Source organism: Tachypleus tridentatus, chromosome 8, assembly GCF_004210375.1.
Source record: "Tachypleus tridentatus isolate NWPU-2018 chromosome 8, ASM421037v1, whole genome shotgun sequence".
Taxonomy (NCBI): domain Eukaryota; kingdom Metazoa; phylum Arthropoda; class Merostomata; order Xiphosura; family Limulidae; genus Tachypleus; species Tachypleus tridentatus.
Window position 1 is genome coordinate 100,039,386 of NC_134832.1, and position 23,697 is coordinate 100,063,082.

At 34.2% G+C, this 23,697-nt stretch overlaps 1 protein-coding gene across 8 annotated transcripts; it reads right to left on the reverse strand.

Annotated features, from left to right (window-relative positions):
- Positions 1-425: 425 nt before the first annotated feature.
- On the reverse strand, positions 426-22,372 carry LOC143223052 (UPF0488 protein CG14286). 8 transcript variants are annotated; one of them, XM_076450445.1, is made up of 5 exons: positions 22,299-22,372; positions 6,135-6,206; positions 5,695-5,785; positions 2,007-2,141; positions 426-684 (listed from the first exon to the last, which is right to left on the reverse strand). In XM_076450445.1, exons 2-5 carry the CDS (start codon positions 6,204-6,206, stop codon positions 461-463), a joined length of 522 nt encoding a protein of 173 aa, XP_076306560.1. In that variant the 5' UTR covers positions 22,299-22,372; the 3' UTR covers positions 426-460. The 8 variants fall into 8 exon arrangements, with proteins under 8 accessions (XP_076306560.1, XP_076306565.1, XP_076306566.1 ...); XM_076450450.1 differs by having other exon boundaries at positions 6,025-6,206; positions 22,299-22,343; XM_076450451.1 differs by lacking the exon at positions 22,299-22,372 and adding an exon at positions 22,149-22,273 and having other exon boundaries at positions 6,025-6,206.
- Positions 22,373-23,697: the final 1,325 nt, after the last annotated feature.

A 23,697-nucleotide genomic window follows, 5' to 3' on the forward strand; every position in this document is an offset into this window, starting at 1 on the left:
GTGTTTCAACTATACCACCATTCTATAACAGTATAAACATGAAATTTAGTGTTTCAACTATACCACCATTCTATAACAGTATAAACATGAAATTTAGTGTTTCAACTATACCACCATTCTATAACAGTATAAACATGAAATTTAGTGTTTCAACTATACCACCATTCTATAACAGTATAAACATGAAATTTAGTGTTTCAACTATACCACCATTCTATAACAGTATAAACATGAAATTTAGTGTTTCAACTATACCACCATTCTATAACAGTATAAACATGAAATTTAGTGTTTCAACTATACCACCATTCTATAACAGTATAAACATGGAATTTAGTGTTTCAACTATACCACCATTCTATAACAGTATAAACAAAAAGAAATACATCACACATTTTTAAAATAATTATAAAATACTGCACATATATAAATACAATATTTATTGACAGTTTGTACATAATCATGAAGCATCATCATTTTTATCATCTATAAAAACTGTATTTTCAATTTCATTCTCTGGTAGAGAGAACTGAAACCTAAAGCTGTTATCTGATTGGATGAAATGAAACTGATTTGTTTTATTATCAGGGTTTTCTTTATGGTTTTTTCGAGATGCACAAATTTTCAAAAAGTTTCCTTTCAGTTGTTCTTTTTTTGGGGTTCCTATCTTTAGCTTTCTTTTATCTGTAGAAAGATGTAAAAACATTATAGATCAAAAGTATCTTCAACATTCAGTGAAAAAAAGTTTCTCAAACCTGAAAGTTTATCTGTAGATACAAAATGAATATTACAGTTGTAAAATAGAAAGAACTTGTAACAGTACACAAAACAAACAACTACTTTTCATATGTACTGTAAGCCATTTAGAAATCCTTTTTAAAATGTTAGTTTCATTAACAGAATTGGTTTAACACATTTTTTCTCAAGATCATTTGTGGAATTTTACTTTGGCCTAACTTCATTTTTCATACTAAATTGTAATTTTTGTCACATTTAGATTAAGTAGGTATAAACATGAATTTTGTTAATTTCAAAAAATGAATGATATGGGATCTATGAAAGTCCATTTACTTCTAGGATCATGTCATTTACATAATTTTTTATTCTAACAAAAGGTTTATTTTTGTGATAAATAACTCAGTTGAGAAATAAACTTTTCAACAAGGATTTACAATTCAAATGTTGGTTTCCTAATACACACAGAGATAATCACTTTTTGTACTGAATTTAAATGTTTATACAAGTAAGTGTTTTTCTGCCTAAACATTACTTTGAAGCCATAACAAATGTTTAAGAATAGTCCTTATGAACCATACTTATACAGCCCTTTATGAACTAAAAGTAATGTGAATTATGTTTGAATGACGTAGATTTAACAACATACCGTGAGTCACTCATATGAAAGTGATGTGTGACTGAAAGTATTAACATATATACACACACACACACACACACACACATCTACATTGCTACTAACTTTCATCTTCTGCATTATATTATTATTATTATGATTATTTTATTTTTAGCTTAGTATATGATTTAAGACTTACCTAATTAAATTTCTTTATCTGCCTGAAACTTGTGAAATTTATTTGTATTGGAGCCAAAAATACTTAGAACAGTGAGAATACCCAACTGATGAGTCAATGCATTCTAATCACAAGTTTTAGTTTTATGACACTGCACATTACTAGTTAGATAAGTGTATAAAATTATTAATTATTGTGTCAATTTTCAGTTCTCATCTCTAAGTAAATAAACTAAGAAAACAATATCTACATCATTAATACCCATTTACTGCCACATACTAATTATTTCCAGTGGCATCACTAGAGAACAATAGAACAACAGTTAAGGATAAGAACTTCAGTACATTTTTCCTATATTTCTGTTTACATTTTTTAAGCAACTGGTAATTTTATCAACCTTATTTTGTCACTTTATGGAAAAGTTCACTGATCAGTTAGCCTAAATGTATATAATTTTTTACTGAGTAAAATTCATACCAAATCCAAACTTCTTTTCATCTTCTTTCATTTTCAGTCTGTAATCTCCAAAAGCTCCCCTCATTACTTGTCGTTTTTTAATTAATGAAGCTTTGGGATTCTGAAGTGTCTTTAGCATCTTGATGGAGTCTGCATCTACAAAACAAAGAATGTAGTATCAGACTACTTGGAAAAATAAAAACAAACTCCTACAATAAGTTCATTTTCTACAAAAACATAAACTCAGTACAGTAATAAAATATGCTAGCTTAATCATTATCTTACAAAAAAAAACATACATTTTTAATACTTGAATATCACATACACACTGATGAGCTCTTGCCAATGAAGTATTACTCAAGATATAACCAAAAAATTCAAATAATAGTCTATGCACTAATATTAATGTATTGGTCCTGGTAAAGCTATAATAGCCAAACATTTTCTTAAAAATAATGTTTCTTATGTAGAAACATTAAAAGTGAACTAGAAGCTAAATATCTTTTTTTCAGATGCAGGAAGGATAGAGGAAGAGAAACATCACAGAGATAAAACACATACCACACATATACAATGACAGAACTGAGAGATTAAGGCTGTGACAAAGAAAACACAAGTTTAAAACATGATGGAAAAGAAAAATTGTAGAAATAATAAAATGAAAGGTAGAGATAAAAATCTTCAAAATGTATATAAACAATGACACACACATACACAAAAAGAATCTGTCAAAGGAAAAGAGAAAAGAAAAATAGAGAAAGGTGAGCAAGGGTAAAAATGATGGTAAATGAGATCAGTGATGATGGTGGTGATAATATTGGTGAGTGTGGGGTGAGAAAAAGGTCATAGGTAAAAACATTAAGATTGGATTGAGAAAATAAACTATAAAAGAACAAGAAAAATTATGCCAAAACTTTAGCCAATGAGAGACTTGGAAGAGTGGTAGTGGTCTGAAGCTCTCTCTGACACATTCTGTATACTTGTATAATATGCATGAATACATGCTTATTTAGTTCAGGGGTCTCCAAACTACAGCCCTTGGTACTTCGGTTTATCTGAATGCTGACAATTTATTAAAGTAAAGGCCAATGAGTAAAAGTTATTTTTTGTCATGCTTGGTGAGTCAACAGATGTGTGACACTTCACAGTTGATGTTTATTCATGAAGTCAATATTAATTTTGAAGTGACTGAAGAATTAGCTTCTGTGCCCAATATTCAAGGAAGAACCACAGGTTGAGATATTTTTAAAGAGGGTGAAAAATTACTAAGTCAGTACAATTTGGAATGGAAATGGCTGAAGTGTGTTACAACAGATGGTGGTAAAAATGTGTGGTGCAGGAAAAATTTTAGTTGGGCAAACTTACAAAGCTGCTGAAAGTGTGGGTTGTTCCAAGCCTATGGTTCTTCACTGCAATGTTCATCAGCTGGCACTGTGTGGAAAATATCTGGACCTGTCATGTTTTATGGAATCTGTAGTTTCAACACTGAACTTCATTTACTCTCATAGTCTCAACCATCATCAATTCTGTGAATTTTTAGCAAAAATAGAAGCTTACCCTACTACACTTCAGTATGATGGCTTAGCTATGGGAAGATTATATCACAATTTTTTGTGAGCTTAGAAATAAGATTGAAAATTTCTTGAATGAAAAGAACCACCATCATCCATTACTCAAACATCAAATGGCTTTGAAAATTAGTTTTTCTGTAGAATTGACCATGTACCCAAATGAATTCATCTTAGATTACAAGGCAAAACTGTATTATCTGCAATATTCACGCTAAGGTGAAAGAATTTTGGAAAAAATTAATTCTTTTTGAGTCCCAATTGATGAGGAGTTGCTTCATACACATTCCACATTGTGAAAAGTTCAAGCAAGAAGTGGGATCCACATTCCCATGCAGATTTTCACAAGATATCCTTTCTGACCTAAAACTACAGTTCAGGAGTGTTTTTCTGATCTTGATGCAAACACAACAGAAATAAGGATCTTCCAAAACCCATTTGATTGTGTTATTGATGATATGCTACCTGAAGTTCAAATGGAAGTGACTGATCTGCAATTCAATGACATGTTGAAGGACAAATACAAAGAAGGGAACCTAATAGTTTTATAAATTCCTTTCAAGTGATCAGTATGTTAATTTCAAAAACTTTGCTTGTGGATTCATTTCAGTTTTAAGCACTACCTATTTTTGTGAAAAGACATTTTCAAAGATGAAGTACATGAAATCTAGTTACAGATCATCCTAATCTGAAGACTATTTACAATCACTTTCACCTTTGATGATAGGGAGAACTAACTTAGAACTACAATTGAGTATAATTTTGTCAGAAAAACACCAGTTTCATGCTTCTCAATAATGCTAAAAAAAAGACGATTGAGCATCTTAAATATTTTCAATATGTGCTCTTATGGGAAATAAGTAATGTTGTATTCTGATTACCTATGCATCCTCACTTAATATTACCCATCAGTGAAGCCTAAAAAGATCTACCTCTTGGCCCTTGTCCAAAATTGTTTGGAAACTCCTAATTTAATTTAGCTGACACCAGAATAAGTAAAGGATTATGAAAAGAAATAAATATTGAAACACAAGTAAAATAGATATATAAATAGATGTGTACAGCCACACCTATTTACAATAAAAGTAGTTTGAAAAATCAAAGTAAAAGAAGATATCAACTTAAGATTATACACAATAATGTATGTGACATTTTGTGTCACTTTTTCATTACTTTATTAAATTAGTACACTATATTGATAAATAACATCTTGGTATAGTTTTTTATTGAGATATCAAAAAAAGAAATATATGAAATCACATTTAGTATTTTTGTGTCCAGTAAAATACTCGACATTTTTTCAATGAATTCTGTATGTTCTGTTTTAAATAAAATGAAAAATTTAGTTTAAACTTCATTTATAAAGAATTAACACAATTTTCACTCTTGCCTCCATTTATTGTATTTTAGGGTACATCCATTTCACATTGGTATTAGAAGTTTCAGTTAACACTAATGATTCTATTTCATTTCATATTAAATATATAACACTTAGTAAAAAGCTTTCTGGCCCAAGAATGTCACTAAATTAACACCTGAAACTCAATTTTCTCTTTGCTTAAAGAGAGAAACCACTCTATACTTAAAAGTTTTAGCAATAAAATACTAAATACATCAGAAAGATGATGAAAAACCATATTTGTGAGTTAATGTTGCAGATTTACAATCTCATAATTACTGATTCAATTATATGTAAAATAATTATCACAACTTATTACTTTTGAAATTCAGGCCTTTTGCAACAACATCTAATACTTAAATCATATTGTAGCATGCCCAAATTCAGTTTTATGTAAAAGATTGGCCCAGAAAAGTTTGAAATTTCTTTTAGAACTATTGATGATTATTGAGAGAATACTCCATAATTATGCTTTATTAGTATTATGGATGAATCTCACCATAGCATTATTATATGTAATTTGTCAAAAAACAAAAAAATCCTCCTTTTTGAGATATTTTTAATATTGACTTTCCAATTCAATTTCAACATGTAACACATTATAAAGAAATATTTATATTTTTTTAATATTTCATTTTTTTTGAAAAGATGATTCTTAAATGTTTATTGTAAATGTAACCTAGATTTGGTCCTATATAATTATTTTTTTGATTCATGTACTAAAAACCTGACAAATAGTTACTTTGTTTTTGTGACAATTTCTTGGATTCAAGGGAAAGTTGCAGTTGATTTATGCACCAACACAGTTCCTCTTCAAATTTCTCCTTGTAATCCTAAAAACATGAATGATCTATTACAAATATTATATCACTCATAAAATTTTTAGCATAAAAACATGCATAAATTAACTAAAAACAACTAAGCAGATATTCAGCATCGTGACTATATACAGGATGGTTATAAAACTAGTATGGGTAGTTCTAGTAGTCTAAAGAATAAACAATTTACTTATTAAATTGTTTTCTAAAAGTGGCACTAAAGGATGCTCCTATAGCAACTGTTAATAATATACCCATTCTGACACTAGAACAGTATACTGCATCAAGTAACATCTCTGTAGGAAATGACCAAATCTCTCCCAGTGACATCGTTCTGATAAGGAATGGTTTTTAGTGCATTCACCTCTTCTTTTGCTGTTAAGTATTCTGTTTCATCCATAGACTTTGATTTCTCTGTCTTTTTACTGGTACTCATCTAAAGAATTAAGAATGGTTACAAAATAAGAACTATTGAGTATCAGATACATGTATGTATGTTTTAAAAAGTTTTAGTCTAACAATTAAACCATAACATCTAATATTTTAAACATACATGCATTATGTTTCTTCATTTCCTCTCTTTTTTGACTCCAAAATTTAAAACTGGGAGCAGGATGCCCAAAAGAAAGTTAGAATCTAACACACTCACGCTGTACTTCAACAAACTATCATTTTATTTAAAACTATAACCTGTACTTTCAAAGTAGTTGATAGAATGTAGTATTAACATGGCAAGAAGAAAATAAATATTATAAACACATTAATAATAGGTACTAAAACTATTTAATTATTAGGTTTGCATGTTCAGAAAATCATGCATAGGCTTGGCCCACACATGCAAAGAAATGTTACCACTTATACAAAATCTAATCAACTGATCACACCTTTCACATTGTCTACAAAGCTGAAAGTTAATGTCTTCCAACGTTGAAAACATATTTCAAACATTGTTTCCACTAAAACTTTATACTTCACCTGTTATTTTCTCTACCCTAACTCAAAACAGGATTGGTCAATTTGACTGACCATGTAATCATGAAAACCTTGACTTTCTATTGGTTATAGGGAATACATAATTAAACATAAAAGAGAACTATTACAAAGTATGAAAGAGAGATGTGACAGATGTGGTAGGAGGGATGTGATTTTCTACTTAAAGCTCTAACCAAACAAGGCTATAAAAATTGTGCTTTGATTGAGCAATGATGACATTATTGGGAGCAATTTATAGTTAATATATTTTGAAGGGGTGATGAATTAAATAGAGAAGATGCCTAGAGAAAACACCAAAAATCAAGTAAAAAAAACAATTGAAAAAACATATGGCTCATAAATATTTAAACACATGATCAAGTGGACAGTGTCACCATAGTCTGACATCATCCAACCTCACAGAGAAACTCTTAGAAAGTGTTTATAATGATGCAGCCCCTCACTGTCATAATGTAACACTTAGATGTGAGAACTTGTTACTTGAATGTCACAAAAACTACATATTGGTGATACAGTACCAAATAAAAAAAAACAAGTTAAAAAGCTTTTACAAATGTGTAACTTAGCTAAAACAACATCCTCATTCCAATCCTAATGGAAACAATGTGAATAGAGAGAAACAGTAGGTTTAACCTGGAAAAGCTTGTTATGTTGTTTATCCCAAACCGACTGCCAACTGGCATGCAGCCAAGCTTCAAATAGAGGCCAGCAGTCTCTAAATTGCACAGGCACAGCCAACAGTACCATTGCAAACAGACTTGTATGCAGTATCAACAAGCATGTTTCTGCAAGTACTGACATGGTAAGGAATTAAAAAAAATTGGACTGAAACAAAAAGCCAGAAGACAGTTAAAAGAGTTAGTAGGTAGGTAGGTATTCAATGTTTATTAGCACAAAGCTACAAGGCTATCTGTGCCAGACATGATGTGGTACAGTATAGGTGTAGGGCAATTAAGGTAAAAAGTAAAATATGTAAAATTAGTAACTGCCAGGAAGACTGAAGCAAGAAGTACACCCTTGCTGTCAGTCACCTGAAGTTTGCCTTTCCAGTTCTCAGTTCAGTTCAAAATAACAATAAAAACTAAAATGTGTAAAATTAAGACTTGTCAGGAAGACTGAAGCATCAAGCTCGAATTTGCACTCAGTCACTTGAAGCTGGTCTTTCCAGTCCTGAGTTCAAGTCAAAATAAAAATTGAAATGTGTAAAATAAATAGTGTTAAAACATTAAAATGTGTAAAAAAATCATGCTAAGACACTGCATAGTCTGATAAAAAACCTTACATTAAGTGTAAAAGACCAATGGCTCTTAAAAATGTAAAAACATGAGTGAGATTGGCAGCATCACCAATAACATGGGCCAAAGTCAAGGGCAAACCTGCCTTACAAACATATTTAAAATGGTGTCGTCGTTCTAGGTTTTAATGACGACTGATAATAAAATGTGAATGATTGTGATCTGAATGCCACATAGACCACACATTGGTGAAGCAGTACCAGATAAAAGAAAGTGGTAGGTTAAAAAACTGTGACCAATGCTTGGCCTTGCTAAAACAACCTCCTCTCTTCAATCCTTTCAGAAGCAAGAGGGCCAAAGACCTAGACATGGTTTGATTTGAAAAAGCTTGTTATTGTGTTGCTCAATCCAGGTTGCCTGCCATCTGGTGTACAGTCTGGATTTGATAACTGGACCATAGTCCACTTATGGAATGGGTACTGGTATGATAGATCCAGAACAGACAGACTTTGCTGCTCTATCAGCCAGCTCATTCCCACAAATACGAACATGACCTGGTATCCAAAAGAATTGGACAGAGACAGATGAGAGAGAAAGATGGGCCAGTTTGTTTTTGATATTGATAAGAAGAGGGTGGTGACTATCATGGAATGATTTCAGGGCCAATAGATAGCTGAGTGAGTCCATATATATTGTACAATTTGTATATTGCATTATTTCAATATGATTTAGGGCAAGAGAGATGGCATACAAATCGGCAGTGTAAACAGAAACTGTAGTGGGGAGTCTGTGTGCCACAATCAGACTGTTACAAACCATGGCAGAGCCCACTGAGTCACCCAATTTAAAACCATCTGTATAGATAGGAATGGATGGATCATATGAAAGATGTTCAGCAAAGAAAGAGTGATATTTCCAATTGGATGTATCTGCTTTCCTCAGATAACTCAAAGATAGGTTACAACTGGGGACAGTAATTTGCCATGGTGGAATTGGCTGATTTGAAGAAACTGCAATGTTATTTAAGGATAAATCCAATTATTCTAATTGTGCCTGGATACAGAGACTAAAATAACAATGGCAGATTTCTATTATTAAAAAGTGTGGTCCTTTGTGGTTGGAAAACACAATTGCAGGCAGGATGCTGTGGTAACGATCGAAGTTTGGAAGCATACATTAGAGACAGTTGCAAGGAACTAATATAAAGATGGAGTTTATGAGATTCCACATACAAGACTTTGCATGGGAGAAGTACGAAAAGCTCCAATGCAAAGCCAAAGCCCCTGGTGATGGACAGGATCCAACATCTTCAGTGCTGAGGTTCTGGGAGAATCATAAATCATAGACCCATAGCCAAGTTTTGATTGGATGAGGGCATGATAAATGTTGAGCATGGAGTATGGATGTGCTCCCCAAGAAGAAGAGAGAACACGGAGAATGTTCAATGCTTTTAGACATTTGATACAAAGTTGCTTGATGTGCAATATAAAATTTAACTTACAATCAAATATAAGACCTAAGAACTTTGCGTCAGGGATGACAGGAAGTACAACAACATCAAGACAGAGTTCTGGATCTGGGTGGATTCCCTGTTTGTGGCAGAAATGTATACAAATGGTTTTAGAGAGTAAAAGTTCAAAACCATTTGCCATGGTCCATTTCAGTATCTGATTGATTGCAGTTTGTAGCTGCCATTCAATAAACCTCATGTTTGATGACTGACATGAGATGTGAAAGTCATCAACAAAAAGAGTGTTTGCAACTCTTGGGGGTAGCTGTTTATTGATGGCATTAATCTTTATAATGAAAAGTATGACACTCAAAATATAGCCCTGAGGGACTCCAAGTTCCTGTGGGAAAAAAAGGAGAAAGTGTAGGGCCCACACAGACTTGGAATCAGCACTTCATTAAGAGTTGCTGGATGAAAAGGGGTAAGTTTCCACATAATCCATACGAGTGAAGGTCTCCTAAGATGCCATATCTCCATGTTGTATTGTAAGCTTTTTATAAATAAAAAAACAGTAACAAGATGTTGTTGCCTTAAAAAGGCTTCTCTGATTGATATTTCAAGGCAAATTAAGTGGCCTATCATAGAGCATTGTCTTCGGAACCCATACTGAGTAGGTGAGAAGTTGTTTGATTCAAGAAACCAAATGAGGTAGGCATTGATTATCCTCTCTAACATCTTACTGAGACAACTTGTCAAAGCAATGGGATGGTAATTCAAAGGAATCATTGAATCCTTCCCAGGTTTCAGAATAGGGAGTATGATAGCTTGTTGCCAAACATCTGGATAGACATTTTCCTGCCATATACAATTAAAGACAGCTAGGAGAATAGTAAGAGAGTTCTGGGAAAGGTGGCGTAACATCTCATAATGTTTATTATCAGGTCCGACTGACGTATTGCCAGACCGATGAATTGCAAGTCCAAGTTCCATCAGTGTAAGAGGGTGATTGTAGTCATAGGAGTGGTCAGTTGAAAAGGAAAGAGGATAAGTTCGAACTAGATGCACAAGAGAAGAAGTCCCCAAGAGTATTGGCAATGCTCTGTGAATCTGCAACTTTATAGCCATCAGCTATTAAGATAGAGAAGGGGCAGAAGTATATCTTCCACTCACCCTTCAGATCTTATCCTATATATCTTTTGTGCTGGTGGTTGAAGAAATGCTAGAGGTGTATTTAATCAAAGATTCCTTCTGGCTTTGACGTCTAACTTGCCAAGCGCGTGCACGGGCTTGCTGAAATGCAACGTGGTTTGAGAGCATGGGGTATCTTCGAAATTTATCCCAAGCACGTTCATGAGTTTTTCGAGTTATAGAACAGGCAGAATTCCACCAAGGGCAGGGATGCCGTGGGGAACCTGTCAAGTAGCAGCTTGTATAGTACTGTTGGTTACTGCTGCTATACAATCACCTATGGATGATTTACATAAGATGGCAGGATCAAGTTCCAAGAGAGTAGTGAAAGAAGGCCAGTTGGCCTGGGCCAACTTCCACTGATGTTCATAGGTCGGGTGGTACTGATCATGGCCAATCTCTTGTAAGATGATGGGAAAATGATCACTACCTCGTGGATTGATGTCAATCTCCCAGGAAAAATGAGTGAGTAGCAAAGGGGAACAGACAGAAAGATCTATAGCTGTAAATGACTGACTAGATGCACGAAAATATGTGTAAGAGCCAGGTTGTGGTTCAGGAGCATATGCTTTATGGTGCACCCTCTCATATCAATATGGGAGCCACCCCAGAGAGGATTATGCCAATTGAAATCTCCCAAGATTAAAAAGGGGTTGGCAGTTGCTCAATGAAAGTATCGAGGTCTGACTGATTATAATGTGCTTCAGGTGTAAGGCATAGAGAGCTAATAGTGATGGTACAACCCAAGGAGACACGAATGGCTACAGCCTCCAAGGGTGTGGTCAATGACAGGGACAAGGTGGGCACATGCTGATCAACCAGCAATGCAACTCCCCCATGTCCCCATCCTACACATAGCTTGTTGTTCTGGTATAATGAATAGTGTTGGATAGTAACTGTATTTGTAGGCTGTAGAAATGTTTCCTGCAAAGAAAGACATATGGGATGATAAAAGTCAATCAAATCTTTGATGTCAGTCACATTTGATTGGAAACCTCGACAGTTCCATTGGATTAGTGTGGCCATGTGTAATTATTTCAGAGGAGAAGATGGTAGAGAATCCTTCTGCTTACGACCACGTTTTTTTTTTTTTTTTTACTGGATGTGGGTCTATCTCCCTCTATGGATCCTGCTCTAGCTTGATTGGTCAAGGTCTGAATTTATTGGTACACATACTAATGATTAAGGGTGCGGATGAATGGTTTGTTTAATTTTTGGGGTATTAAGAGAGGGAGACCCCATGGAAACATCTTGATTTGAAGAAGGTGAAGTTCGGCAATGAATGGAAGGTGTGGTCAGGACAGAGATGGAAGTAGACACTAATTTGTCAACTGTGTTGATTATAGAAAGTGTTTCATTAAGATTTGCTGGTGAAAATTGTGTAGGGATAGGGTAAGGTCTGTTTGGACTCCTACTGTAGTAGTAGAATGGGTTACAGCAGCATAAGTTCTGGACAAAATAGGTAATAATAATTTTCGAGCCTCTGTGCAAGTGAGATTGTTAACTGTCTTGAGACATTGCACTTCTTTTTTTTTCTTCCCATTTAGGGCAAGAGGTAAAATAAAGAGGATGCGTACCATTACAGCTTACACTATGTGGTTCGAGTTGGCATTTGGTGGCATGATGGTCTTTAATACCATCACACAGGTCAAGGAACCATGGCAAGATTGTTTTGGATGACCAAATCGTTGACAATGAAAACATTGTACAGGATTTGGAATATAAGGTTGCACCTTAAAATTCAGATATTCTGCTTTTATTGTAATGGGAGGACGTGGTACAGTAAATGTTAGTATTAGAACATTTGTTGGTTCCAGAATTCCATCTTTTTGAGTGATGATTCAGTGTACTGCTGTGATACCTTAGCAGGTAAGACCTGCATGGATCTCCAATTTAAGTAAAAGAGTCGGTGTAAATAGTACAATTGGTGTACTGCATAGTTTCTACATGATCCAGTGCAAGAGAAATGGCATACAACTCAATTAACACAAACTGTACACAGGATCCTGTGAGCAACCACTGATCCACAAGAAAACATAGTTACCTACAGAGTCACTTGATTTCAAACCATCTGTATAAATGGAAATAGAAGAATGGTTCAAAGGATATTTGGCAAAGAGAAGATAATACTTCCAATTGAGAGTATCCACCTTCCTCAAATAACTCAAAGAAAGGTCACAAGTTGAGGTGTTAAATTAATCATGTTGGGATGGCCCGATTACTGGAGACAGCAACATTGTCCAATGACAGACCCAATTCAGTCAAATAAGACAGGAAAAGAAGGCCAAAAGAAGGAATTGCAGACTGTTTATTATAAAAGACTATAACCCATTGAGGAAGGGAGACTAGTCCACATGGGATGCTTTGGTAAGGACTGAAACTTGGTAGCATACTAAAGATAAAGTTGCAAATGGTAGAGATGAAGATTCAAGGAACTTAGTGTACAAACAAGAGTACAATAATGCAGAGGCCCTACTAAAACTGTAAACCAGAGACCAATAGTCCAGTTGGGATCAAATGATGGTACAATAAATCTTGAGCATAGAACATCCATCTGCTCCCCAAGTAGTGGAAGGGAGGACATGAATGATATTCAGTGACCTTGTACACTTGACATGTAGTTGCTCGATTTGAAAAAGGAAAATAAGCTTATGGTCAAAGCTAAACCCCAAGAAGTCTGCTTCAATCTCCACAGAAAGAACAACACCACAGAGATGAAGCTTCGAATCAGGGTGTAAACCTCAATGGTGACAAAAGTGCACGCAAACAGTCAAGGAGAAAGAAATGATAAAACAGTTTGCTGTGATTAACTTCAACAAGTAACTGAGAGCAGTTTGAAGCTGCTGCTCAATAAACAGCATGTTCAGTGACTGACAAAAGACAGACAATCTGCAATTGTAGGAGGAAGTTTTTGAGTAACAGCCTTAATTTTCACATTGAAAAATGTGACACTTAAGACACAGCTGTAATTGACATCAAGTTTCTGTATAAAAAGAATGAGAAAGGGTGCAACCCACATGGACTTGAAAATACCCATCATGTAAGAAAACATGATTTAAAAATGGGCAAATGACAGTCCTGCAAAATTTTGTACCTCCAAGTCATGTCATAAGCCCTCTAAAAATCAAGGACAGAAACAAGATTTTCTCTCTCAAGAAGGCTTCTCAGGTTAAGGTTTGAATTTAAATCTGGTGGTCCATGGTAGAGTGTTGTTGACAAAATCTGTACTGTGTGGGTGAAAGGAGGTTGTTTAATTTAAAGGTGGCTACCAAAACAATTGGACAGTAAGAATCTTGAGATCATTCCCAAGCCTTAAAAAAATTACAATAGCCTTGTACCAAGCATCAGGAAAAATGTTATCCTGCAATGTTCAGTTAAAAATAACCAGAAGAGCAAGACAGGCAGGAGAGAAATGGCACAGCATGTCCTAGTCAATGCTAAAGGGTCTGACTGATTTACTTCCAGACTGATGAAGAGCTTAAGTTCCACCAAGGTAAAATGGAAATTATAACAATATCGCCAAACAGCCTGAAAGGAAAAAAAGACAATCACTCTGCCCAAAGCTTGATGACCTAGCAAGAAGATTGGAGAAGAAATAGAAGTATTAGAAAGATCAGCAAAGTGCTCCCCAAGAGTGGTGGTGATGCTATGTATAACAGCAACTTTTTTGGTATCATAGAGCAAGATGGATAGTTTACCTACCATTGATCTTCCAAACCTTGTCCCATATGACCTTGGAATTAGTGGTGGAAGAGAATCTGGTCATGAACTTAATACAAGATTTCTTTTGGCTTTGACATCACACCTGCCAAGCACAGATACAGACTCACTGGAAAGCAATGCAGTTTAAAAGAGCAAGATACATACAAAAGGCATTCCAGGCTAGTTTATGAGCCTTTGTTGCCTACTGGCAGATGGGAGACCACCATGGGAAACATATCAAGATTTTGCATATATAATGAACAGCTGCATGAAGGATATAATTTGTTACTGCCTCCATGTAGCTAATAATAGATAGGAGAGTAAGAACAGTAGGATCAAGTTCCAAGAGAGAGTTACAAAAGAAACAGTCTGATCCAACTTCTTCAGTGGCACTTGGATTGAATGGTATTGATCACAACTAATCTTCGATCACTACCCTGTGGGTTACTATTAACCCTCCAAAAAGAAGATAGAAAAGCAAAGGGGAACAGATGGGTAGATCAATAGCAGTAAAAGACTGGCTAAGTAGATGAAAATAGGGAAAGGAAGCATTACTGTAAAGACAAAGATTGTATTCAAGGGCATGTGCTCCATGAAGCAATCCTTCCCATCAATATCAGCACTACTTTGAAGGGAATTATGTCTATTAAAGTCAGCCAAAATTAAAAAGTAATACAGTAACTGTTCAATAAAAGCACTAATGTTTGACCAATCATAAATCTCTCTAGGAGACAGGTGAAGAGAACAAATAATTATGGTACAAATCAAGGATATATGGATGGCTACATCCTCCAAAAGAGTATTAAGAGATACAGACAAGGCGAGTCCATGCTAGCAGACAAGTAAAGCCACCCTTCCATGAATTAATCCATCAAATACCTATCATTGTGTCATAATTAAAACTGTTGAAAGGTGATAGTATCAGCACATTTTAGCAATGTTTCTTTTAAAGAGACACACATGCAAGTGTAAATGAATTAAAGCCTTAATGTCATTCAAATAGAAAGATCAGTTTGCATTCCTACTGTAGCAGTGAAACATACATTCTAGGACAACTTCCAAGCCTCTGGATAAGAAATGTTCTCCTCCATTTGCTTAGTGCAATATCAAAAATAAGAAGGATGGGAACCAGCATAATTGGTATAGTGAGGATCCAGTTTACACTTGTAAATGTCATGGTTTTTGCCACCACAACAAATATGTTGAAGAACCAAGACAGTATGCCTTAAAATGTCCAAACCCTTGATACAGGAAACATCTGAGAAAGTCAGGAATGTATGGCTGTACCTTACAGTTAAGGTAACTTGCTATAACAGAGACAGATAGACATGACAATGTGAACATCCAAATTACAACATTGATTGGCAGCATATTTCTGTCCTTGCAAGTAGAAATGTACTACACAACAGAAACTCCTTTAAATCTCTCTCTATGATTACACCTTATGAGGAATTCAAAGTAGCAATAAGTATATCCTCATGAACTTTTGACTTCAAGAATAATTTTCTACAGTATGGTATACATTTTTCAACCAAGATGTCTCCAGAATGCAACTTGTGCTACTTATGGGTATATACAAATGTAGAAAAAAATCCAGAATGTAAAAAAGGGAAGCATTTGCCCTACAGATTTTTCAATCAAGGAATGTAAAATTGGAAATGAGGTATAGGAATCAATTTGTGTGATGACTGTGGAACAGAGACCTCTATATATGGTCACTTACCATTTAAATGTTTTTTTTTATGATTTTTATTTGGTGGTGGGGAATCTGTAAGAAAATGATTCATTGTTCACTGTCCCTACCGACAACAGAGTCCTATAAGGGGATGCACTACAATGCTAAAAAGAGGAAACTAACTTTACCAGAGCTTCATGAGTACTATACTCAAACACCAGCCTCAGACAATGTCTACAACTGTTGAGAATGTCTAATAATGGTACTCATTTGACTCTAATCCAACAGGACCAATCCACGACTACCCATCTACAGAATGTTAAGGCCAAAGTGGTTTGTTGTGCCTCACACATCACTCAACCACCAGGATTCTTTCCTCCCCTTCATGGGTTACCATGCATGGCAAATACATGGGTGGATGTTCAGATCCCAGAGGAGGTAAACTGAAAATATAAAATCTTTCCTGGGGGGTCCCCTCACCACATACAGGAATCCACATTAAGGAAAGTTTTAATGGAAATATGATACAAGAAACAGGAAGTTAAGGGTTCAAAGACAAGTAGGGTAAGGGCAAGAGAACAATGTTAAAAGTCCCATCACTTAGGCTATAAGAACAAAAAGTGTGATGGAGGTGAAAGGGATAAAACAGCATTGTAAGGACTGGAGAGGAAAAATTCTACAGTTATGGTGAAACCACAATACAAACTGGAGAGGCACCTGATAACCAGCAACATTTGAGGTAAATATGCTCTGGTTAGATAAAAGCCATGTGAATAACACAGGCAGATGAGAAATAGAAGGATCAAAAGGTGATAAGGATTTATGCAGAGGTCAACAGTGATAAATAAACCACTTCTGGTGATAAAGGAGAAGGGGTGAACAGAATGAAACAGGAAGAAGTCTACACATGATAAAAGTCTCAACTGTTGTAAAAATAAGAGCCAGACAAATCTTATGTATGAAGCTCAATTGATGACATGGGTCGATGGAAGAAGTATGGAAATGAAAAAGAAGGGAGCAACAGAATAGAAAATGAAGGGGAAAAAGAATGTTATAAGGCTCAGCAGATGAAACCAAAACTGAATCAGCCAAAAGAGCACTATCAGAAGAACCCAGAAAGACGTATCCTGAATGAGGGTAAGAGTAAGAACACAAGAGGAGGGAACTGAGCATAAAGAAAAATACTGAGCCAGTCCTGATTGAACACATCCATCACCAGTGCCAATAGATGCAAAACAGGAAACCACAACAGGTGAAGCTTGGCACTGTCATAAGTTGCAGAGGCATTAATTTCAGGATTGCCCAGGCAAAAGTAAAGCCATAAAAACCTAATGATTTAGAGATCAAGGCTCAAAAGGTTGGTTGGTTGGTTGATTTAGTGTTTTATGGTACAAATCATCAAGGATATCTGCACCAAACATCTGGTAAAAGATAAAATTAAATTTAGTAAAATTCAAAAAAAGAAATTTGAGTAAAACAAAACAAAGTTTAAAAAAAAAAACATAAATAGCACAGAACTAATGTTTAAGCCTCAAAAGGAGATTTGCAACAAGATACAGGATCTGGAATATGACAGTACACAAAAAGCATTTATACAGAATGAGCCTAAAAAAGTGATTGAGGGTTTGGAAATGCAGAGAGAGAGTCTGAGTGTCCCAAGGTAACTGATGTATGATACCACAGTTAATTTGTACAAATAACCATGTAGAACTGGAAGAAAATGCCCAACAAGCCTATAACAGTTGCAAAAAGTTGAATCTTCCTATTAACCAAAAATCTTGAAGTTGAGACAGCACTCCAACCTACCGTGGAAGTACCCATAAAAAGATGAAGATCTGGATACAAGAGAGAAAGATGAACATCCTATGTATATAGGTTTTATTGAGCCAACAGGCAAGATTGTTGAACAAGCAAAGGGGATGATAGACAAGGATTCCTGAAAGAGGATCCATTGATTGTGTAAAGTCCACTGTAAAGGATATATATATAGATGTAAGTACAACTGAAAGGGACAAAGGGTTCCATGGAAGCCAAAGTCCCCAAAAGAAGGAGAACCTCTCATGCAGGAAAAGAAGCAGAAAAGGTTGTGACATGCTGTAAAGAAAAATTAAAGAAGACAAGACCCAAATAAACCAGGTACTAGGTAGGTGTGACATTAGGTTTTAGCTTAACCAGCCAACTTATACAAAATGCCTCCCAACAAAGAGAGAGAAAGAGTATGGTGAAAAAAATTACTGTTGGAATACGATTAAAATAAGCCAGTCATCCACTTAAAACCATATGAGGGTGAGAAAACTCTCTCTGGTAAACTAAGGAAGATCAAGAAACTGGTTGAAATGTGAAAGATCTATAACTAAATGCCAATCCTTGGTTTTCTTGGAAACAACAAACAGACAAGAAAATAAAATTCCTGAGAAGGGTGAGAAACCCTTTCAATAGCATTCTTGTCCAAAATGTCTGACACAATCTTGGAGAGATTCTGACAAGATACAGGATCCTTTGTAGAAGGAAAAAAATGAAAACAGGAGACAATGAAAGAGGATTGCAAAAACAAAGGGTAAGGCCTTCTGATATATCTTGTAGCACCAAATGGTTGACTGCAAAAAGAATCCACAGATCCACATGCTGAGACAAATATGTCCCAACTGTCCATGAACAAAGAGAAGTCACTGATAGAATTACTGGTACCAAAGGCTGAATACAGAAGAAAAATGGATGGGAGCAAACAAACAATGGGAGAAAAGGAGAAAGTAATGAAAAGAGAAGGAGTATAAGAAAGGTTGGACACAAAAAGACAAGGAAAAATGTTGGTATGTAGCTTCAGTATGAGATTACAAAGAATCAGGAACCTCACCAAAAGTCTCCTTGGTGGAGAAAAGGAGCCAGATAAAAGTCTTTGATATAAGAGGGAGGTAAAAATACCTGGGTAAGAAAGGCATCTCTTCCTAACAATTCCCATCAACAGAGTAATTAAGTGAGAAGGGCCAAGGTAAAGAAATACGTCTTATTGTAGAAAAATGAAAGAGAATAAGTGTTTGCTGAAATCCCCTCAGGAGAATGGCAGATTGCCTCCTAAAGAAGATGGATACAGGAAAGATAATGTAAATAAGTAGTGAGAGTAAGGTGAAGGCATGAAAACTGGACCTAAAAGGATGTATGGAAGATGAAAGATCCAAATTCCAACTCTGAAGAAAATACTCCAAGAAAAGGACTTCAGCCTGATTATAAGCCAAGGCATAAGAGTCTACTAGACAAGGACAAAATATGCTGGTACTAATGAAGTTGATACCAAGGGAATGAGAAAAATACCCTGAATAAGGGAAAGTGGTGGATCATAAGAAACATGAGAAAAAGAGAGAAGGTAATATACATGAGAAACTGAGAAATGCAGAAGGCCAAAGTATATCTACAAAGGTACTAGAAAAAAGTGTTGGCAAAGGTAGGTGGTGGGAAAAGGCTGTACAAATTATCATCATCACAAGAAGAATTCATGGGAAGAGAACTGTCTATATCAGGTATCCAAACAGGTCCAAGTTACATATGAGACTCCATTTATTGTCATAGAGTAGCTGTCATATCCTTGACAAAAAGTACAGAATAACCATATCTTGATATTCAACACTAGACAGAGTGGAAGTTATCATCATTTGGAAATTTAAAGAATACATGAGAACTCAGTTAAGGAAAGATGGCTGAACAAACAATGTAGAGAGAGCCAGCTGTGCCAGAAGATAGTGTCACATGCTCATTTGTATACAATATTGAAGCAATATCATCTAAAAAATGAAATTAGATGAGAGTTTCAAAAATAGTGATATGCAAAAACATTAGAATACAGATTGCAACACTTATCAATGAAGCTAGATGTTAAAGGTTATATATCCTACAAGAATTATTTTATCTTGTTTGTGTGCTCTAGTTTTAATTGTTTCTTAAATCAAATATAAGACTTGAATTATGCAACATGTAGCTTACCTTTAAATGAGTGTATAATGAAGCTTTAGTAACAAATTTTAATGCATGTATTTCAAGAACTAAACAAATTTCACCTATCTTCCTGACTATTATCAAAAAATTGGAAACGTTTTCTGAAAACACCAGAGTTGTACAATGAAGATTTAACTTTATGTGGAATGAGTAAGGTCAAAATGTCTAAACTGTAACACCATACAGTGTCATCCCAAATAGCATTTTGCATTTGATGTCAAAGTAACCAACACTGATTATTATTCAATAGTTCACATTAAAGTACAACAAATATGAGGTACAATATACAGGGATACTGAGATAATCTTTAGATATAGATATACAGTTAGAATGTTGTAAAGGTTATGAAACACAATCTGCAAACCATATACAACAGACAAAAGCGTTATTATTCTTAACAGAAACCTCACCTCGCACTCTAACTTGTCAGAGTCAGACTTACTTTGGCATTTCACAGCCACATTTTTAAAATGAAACTTTAGTAACATATCAGATTTTGTGTTTACAAACAGGTTTGTACTATTGAATAAATGTTTATCTCATCGTGGTTAGATGGCATATCATATAACACCTTAACTAAGTATGCGTAGGATAAATCTACTGCACCAACCTGATCTTGGAACAGTAATACGAATTCATTCCAAATTCATGAAGGTCCAGTAGATTTATCCTATGCATACTCAGTTAAGGTATTATATGATATGCAACTCATCTTCTAAAGAGCATACTGCCATGTTATAGTAACAGACTTTAATGTTAATATTTAATTAACTGAATAATGTCATGTCAACAATTTTAAAATTCAATTTTTTACAGTGCATTGGGTATACAATCTAAAAACCTCACTGTGAAACAATGGTAAAAACACAAACCATAACACAACAGTCAGATAACAATAATGAGATTTGTATAATAGGGGTGAAACCTGATATGCTGGTAGTATGTACATTTCCAAATAATAGGCTGATTTAGAAAGAACAAGCATCTGGGTATGGAGTCAAAATAATTAGATTAAAATTCACCCTACCAACCCAGCATGGCTTAAACCTAACTAGTGTAACAATGTGGTTTAATGCTTGTATTGTAAAAAAACTATTTCAAATGAAAACATATTTCCAATGCTAATTATCAGTATATTGGAAAATGTTCTCTTGTATTTCCAGGATGGTAAAAAAGATTTAACATAATATTCTATGTACAAATTATCTTCAAAAGAGCATGATTTTCATGCAAGAACAATATACAGTAAACATCCACTTTCTGACACCATTACATTCCAAAAGAATTGAGAGGGAGGTGAAATGAGTTTAGCTCTTGAAATACAGAAATTATAAAACATATATTGTTATAGCACGATGTATTTTTTCATTTTAGGCTACTGTAATTTAAAACGATCATTACCTTATCTTTGGGTTTTCAGAAAAAAAAATGTAAATGGTTATTTTACTTGAAATTTAATTAGATACAATACTATGCAAATGTACAATACAACAAATTAAACTGTTCTACAAATAGCAGAAACTACAGCAAGTATGACAGAGAAACAAACATCAGTCAAGTATAGCTTATAATATTAACAAAGACCCTCTTAATAGCAGTCTTATTGTGAAACACACAATAAGTTAAATAATAACAAATTAAAATCGTACCTACATATGTCATTATCAGTATACTTACAACATCATGCTACAAAGGTTTACCCACAGTCAATGAATTGACTGACATGTCTAACTTAACAGTTTTGCACAATATACTATGTCACGTGACGTTCTTTTTTGTGGCAGCAGCAAATACTATACACAAAACATTTATACATTTTGAATACTTCAAATACTTATAACACTTTTACTGGCTTTATATTACAGAATATTTATTAAAATATACAGTTACAAGTAATACTAATAATACTGTTACAGCAATACTAAGTGAAACAGTAGTACTATTAGTATTACTCCACTGCCAAGGGAATACAAGAAACAATCAGATTACACTGAAATATTACATTATCATTATCAGTACTTATAACCTACTTAATAAAATTAAATGAACCCAACTTATCTTAAATAAGTTTTACTTAAATCTTTCAATTCGCTCTTTTTCGTAAATAACACCAAAACCAACAGAAGTTAACAATATTAATACAATTACAAACTGCTTTGAAAATGAAGTTCAGTTCGAAGTGACTTGTATTTTAAAAGCCACGAGATATGTCATATATCAAAATTTTAGAAATTAAGTCTAATTTGTGGATAAGTCCTGAAATTTAGGATATTACTCAATTATTTTAAATTCACTCACTCTGACACACTCAAACGCTTTCAACGACCTCTCTCGCCTTGTGTAAATGACACATTAATATAAAATTAGTATTAACAATCCAATTAATTAATCTTTTTTCCCAATCCCAAGCTTTCACAATAATCATTTCATTTTTATATTGCATTGAATCATATTTTATGTATTTATTCTTCCCTTTAAATATTTTAAATCCGTTTTTTTTTCTGAAAGTATGCCATTTACTATTAGCTTATTTCCAATCTGTCTCTTCAATAATTTATTTTATAACCAGTTTACTTTTATCTTTGCCTTGATATGAGGCTTCTCTGACTCATTTGCTATCTATTGATTTCGTTCTACTTTTGCGACACATCTATATACTTATATAATTTTGTGTCTTTTACTTATTTTGTTATTTTACGTTTCATTGCTTCATCCACCCTTGATCTGAAGAAGGTGTCCGAGCCTTACTATTAATACCGTTACTTTTCTTCTTTGCTTGGTTCAGATCTACCATAATAACTTTTTATTTATTTGTTTGTTTGAAATTAAACCCAAAGCTACACAATAGGCTATCTGTGCTCTGCCAATCACGAGTATCAAAACTCAATTTTTAATGTTGTAAGTCTGCAAACATACCGCTGTGTGGGACTTGATGTTTCATAGAAATCAAACACTTATTCTTCTTTTTCCGCCTAAATATTAAATGTTTATTTTATTATATCAAATATTCACTTATTTGTTATTTCTGCTTTTACATTTTGTTAGAATTAAGTGCCAGCCTTTTACTTAAATCTTTCAATTCGCTCTTTTTCACACACACCTACAATAGTCCTTTTCAATAAGTACGGAGCTCAGTTACTTTTGAACACCCTTTAAAAGAAGAAATTAGTCTCCTCTTACTCAGTTATTAGAATATAAGATGTGAATCTCACTTTAGAAATTTTTTATCATAAGTCCTTTATGACTAAACTCAGAATCAGACTATTTAACTTCACTTTTACTTTATCTAACTTAGTATATTTTAAGTTGGTCTCCTATATATATATATATTTCCTGATTGAGGCCTAGAACTTTCTACAAATTGTGAAAGGTTATGGTGTAACAATACTCACTTAAAAAAATTTCATAAACATGATGTCAATTCACAACAGCTGAAATATGCAACAAGTGGTTCATAAGCAGTAACATAAACAAATGTACCATAACTATTGCTTCTAAAAATAATTTACATTAATATTCACACAATATAAACTAAATAAAACTCTCATATCAAACTTAAAATGAACAGTCGCGTAAATCTAATAGCACACCAATACTTTTGCGGTTCCATGTGTACTTTCAACGAGGGCTTCTCTATGTAATTGCCATGTACTACAAGTTTTGTGAATGCAAACTTGATTTAATTGAAAATGAGTAT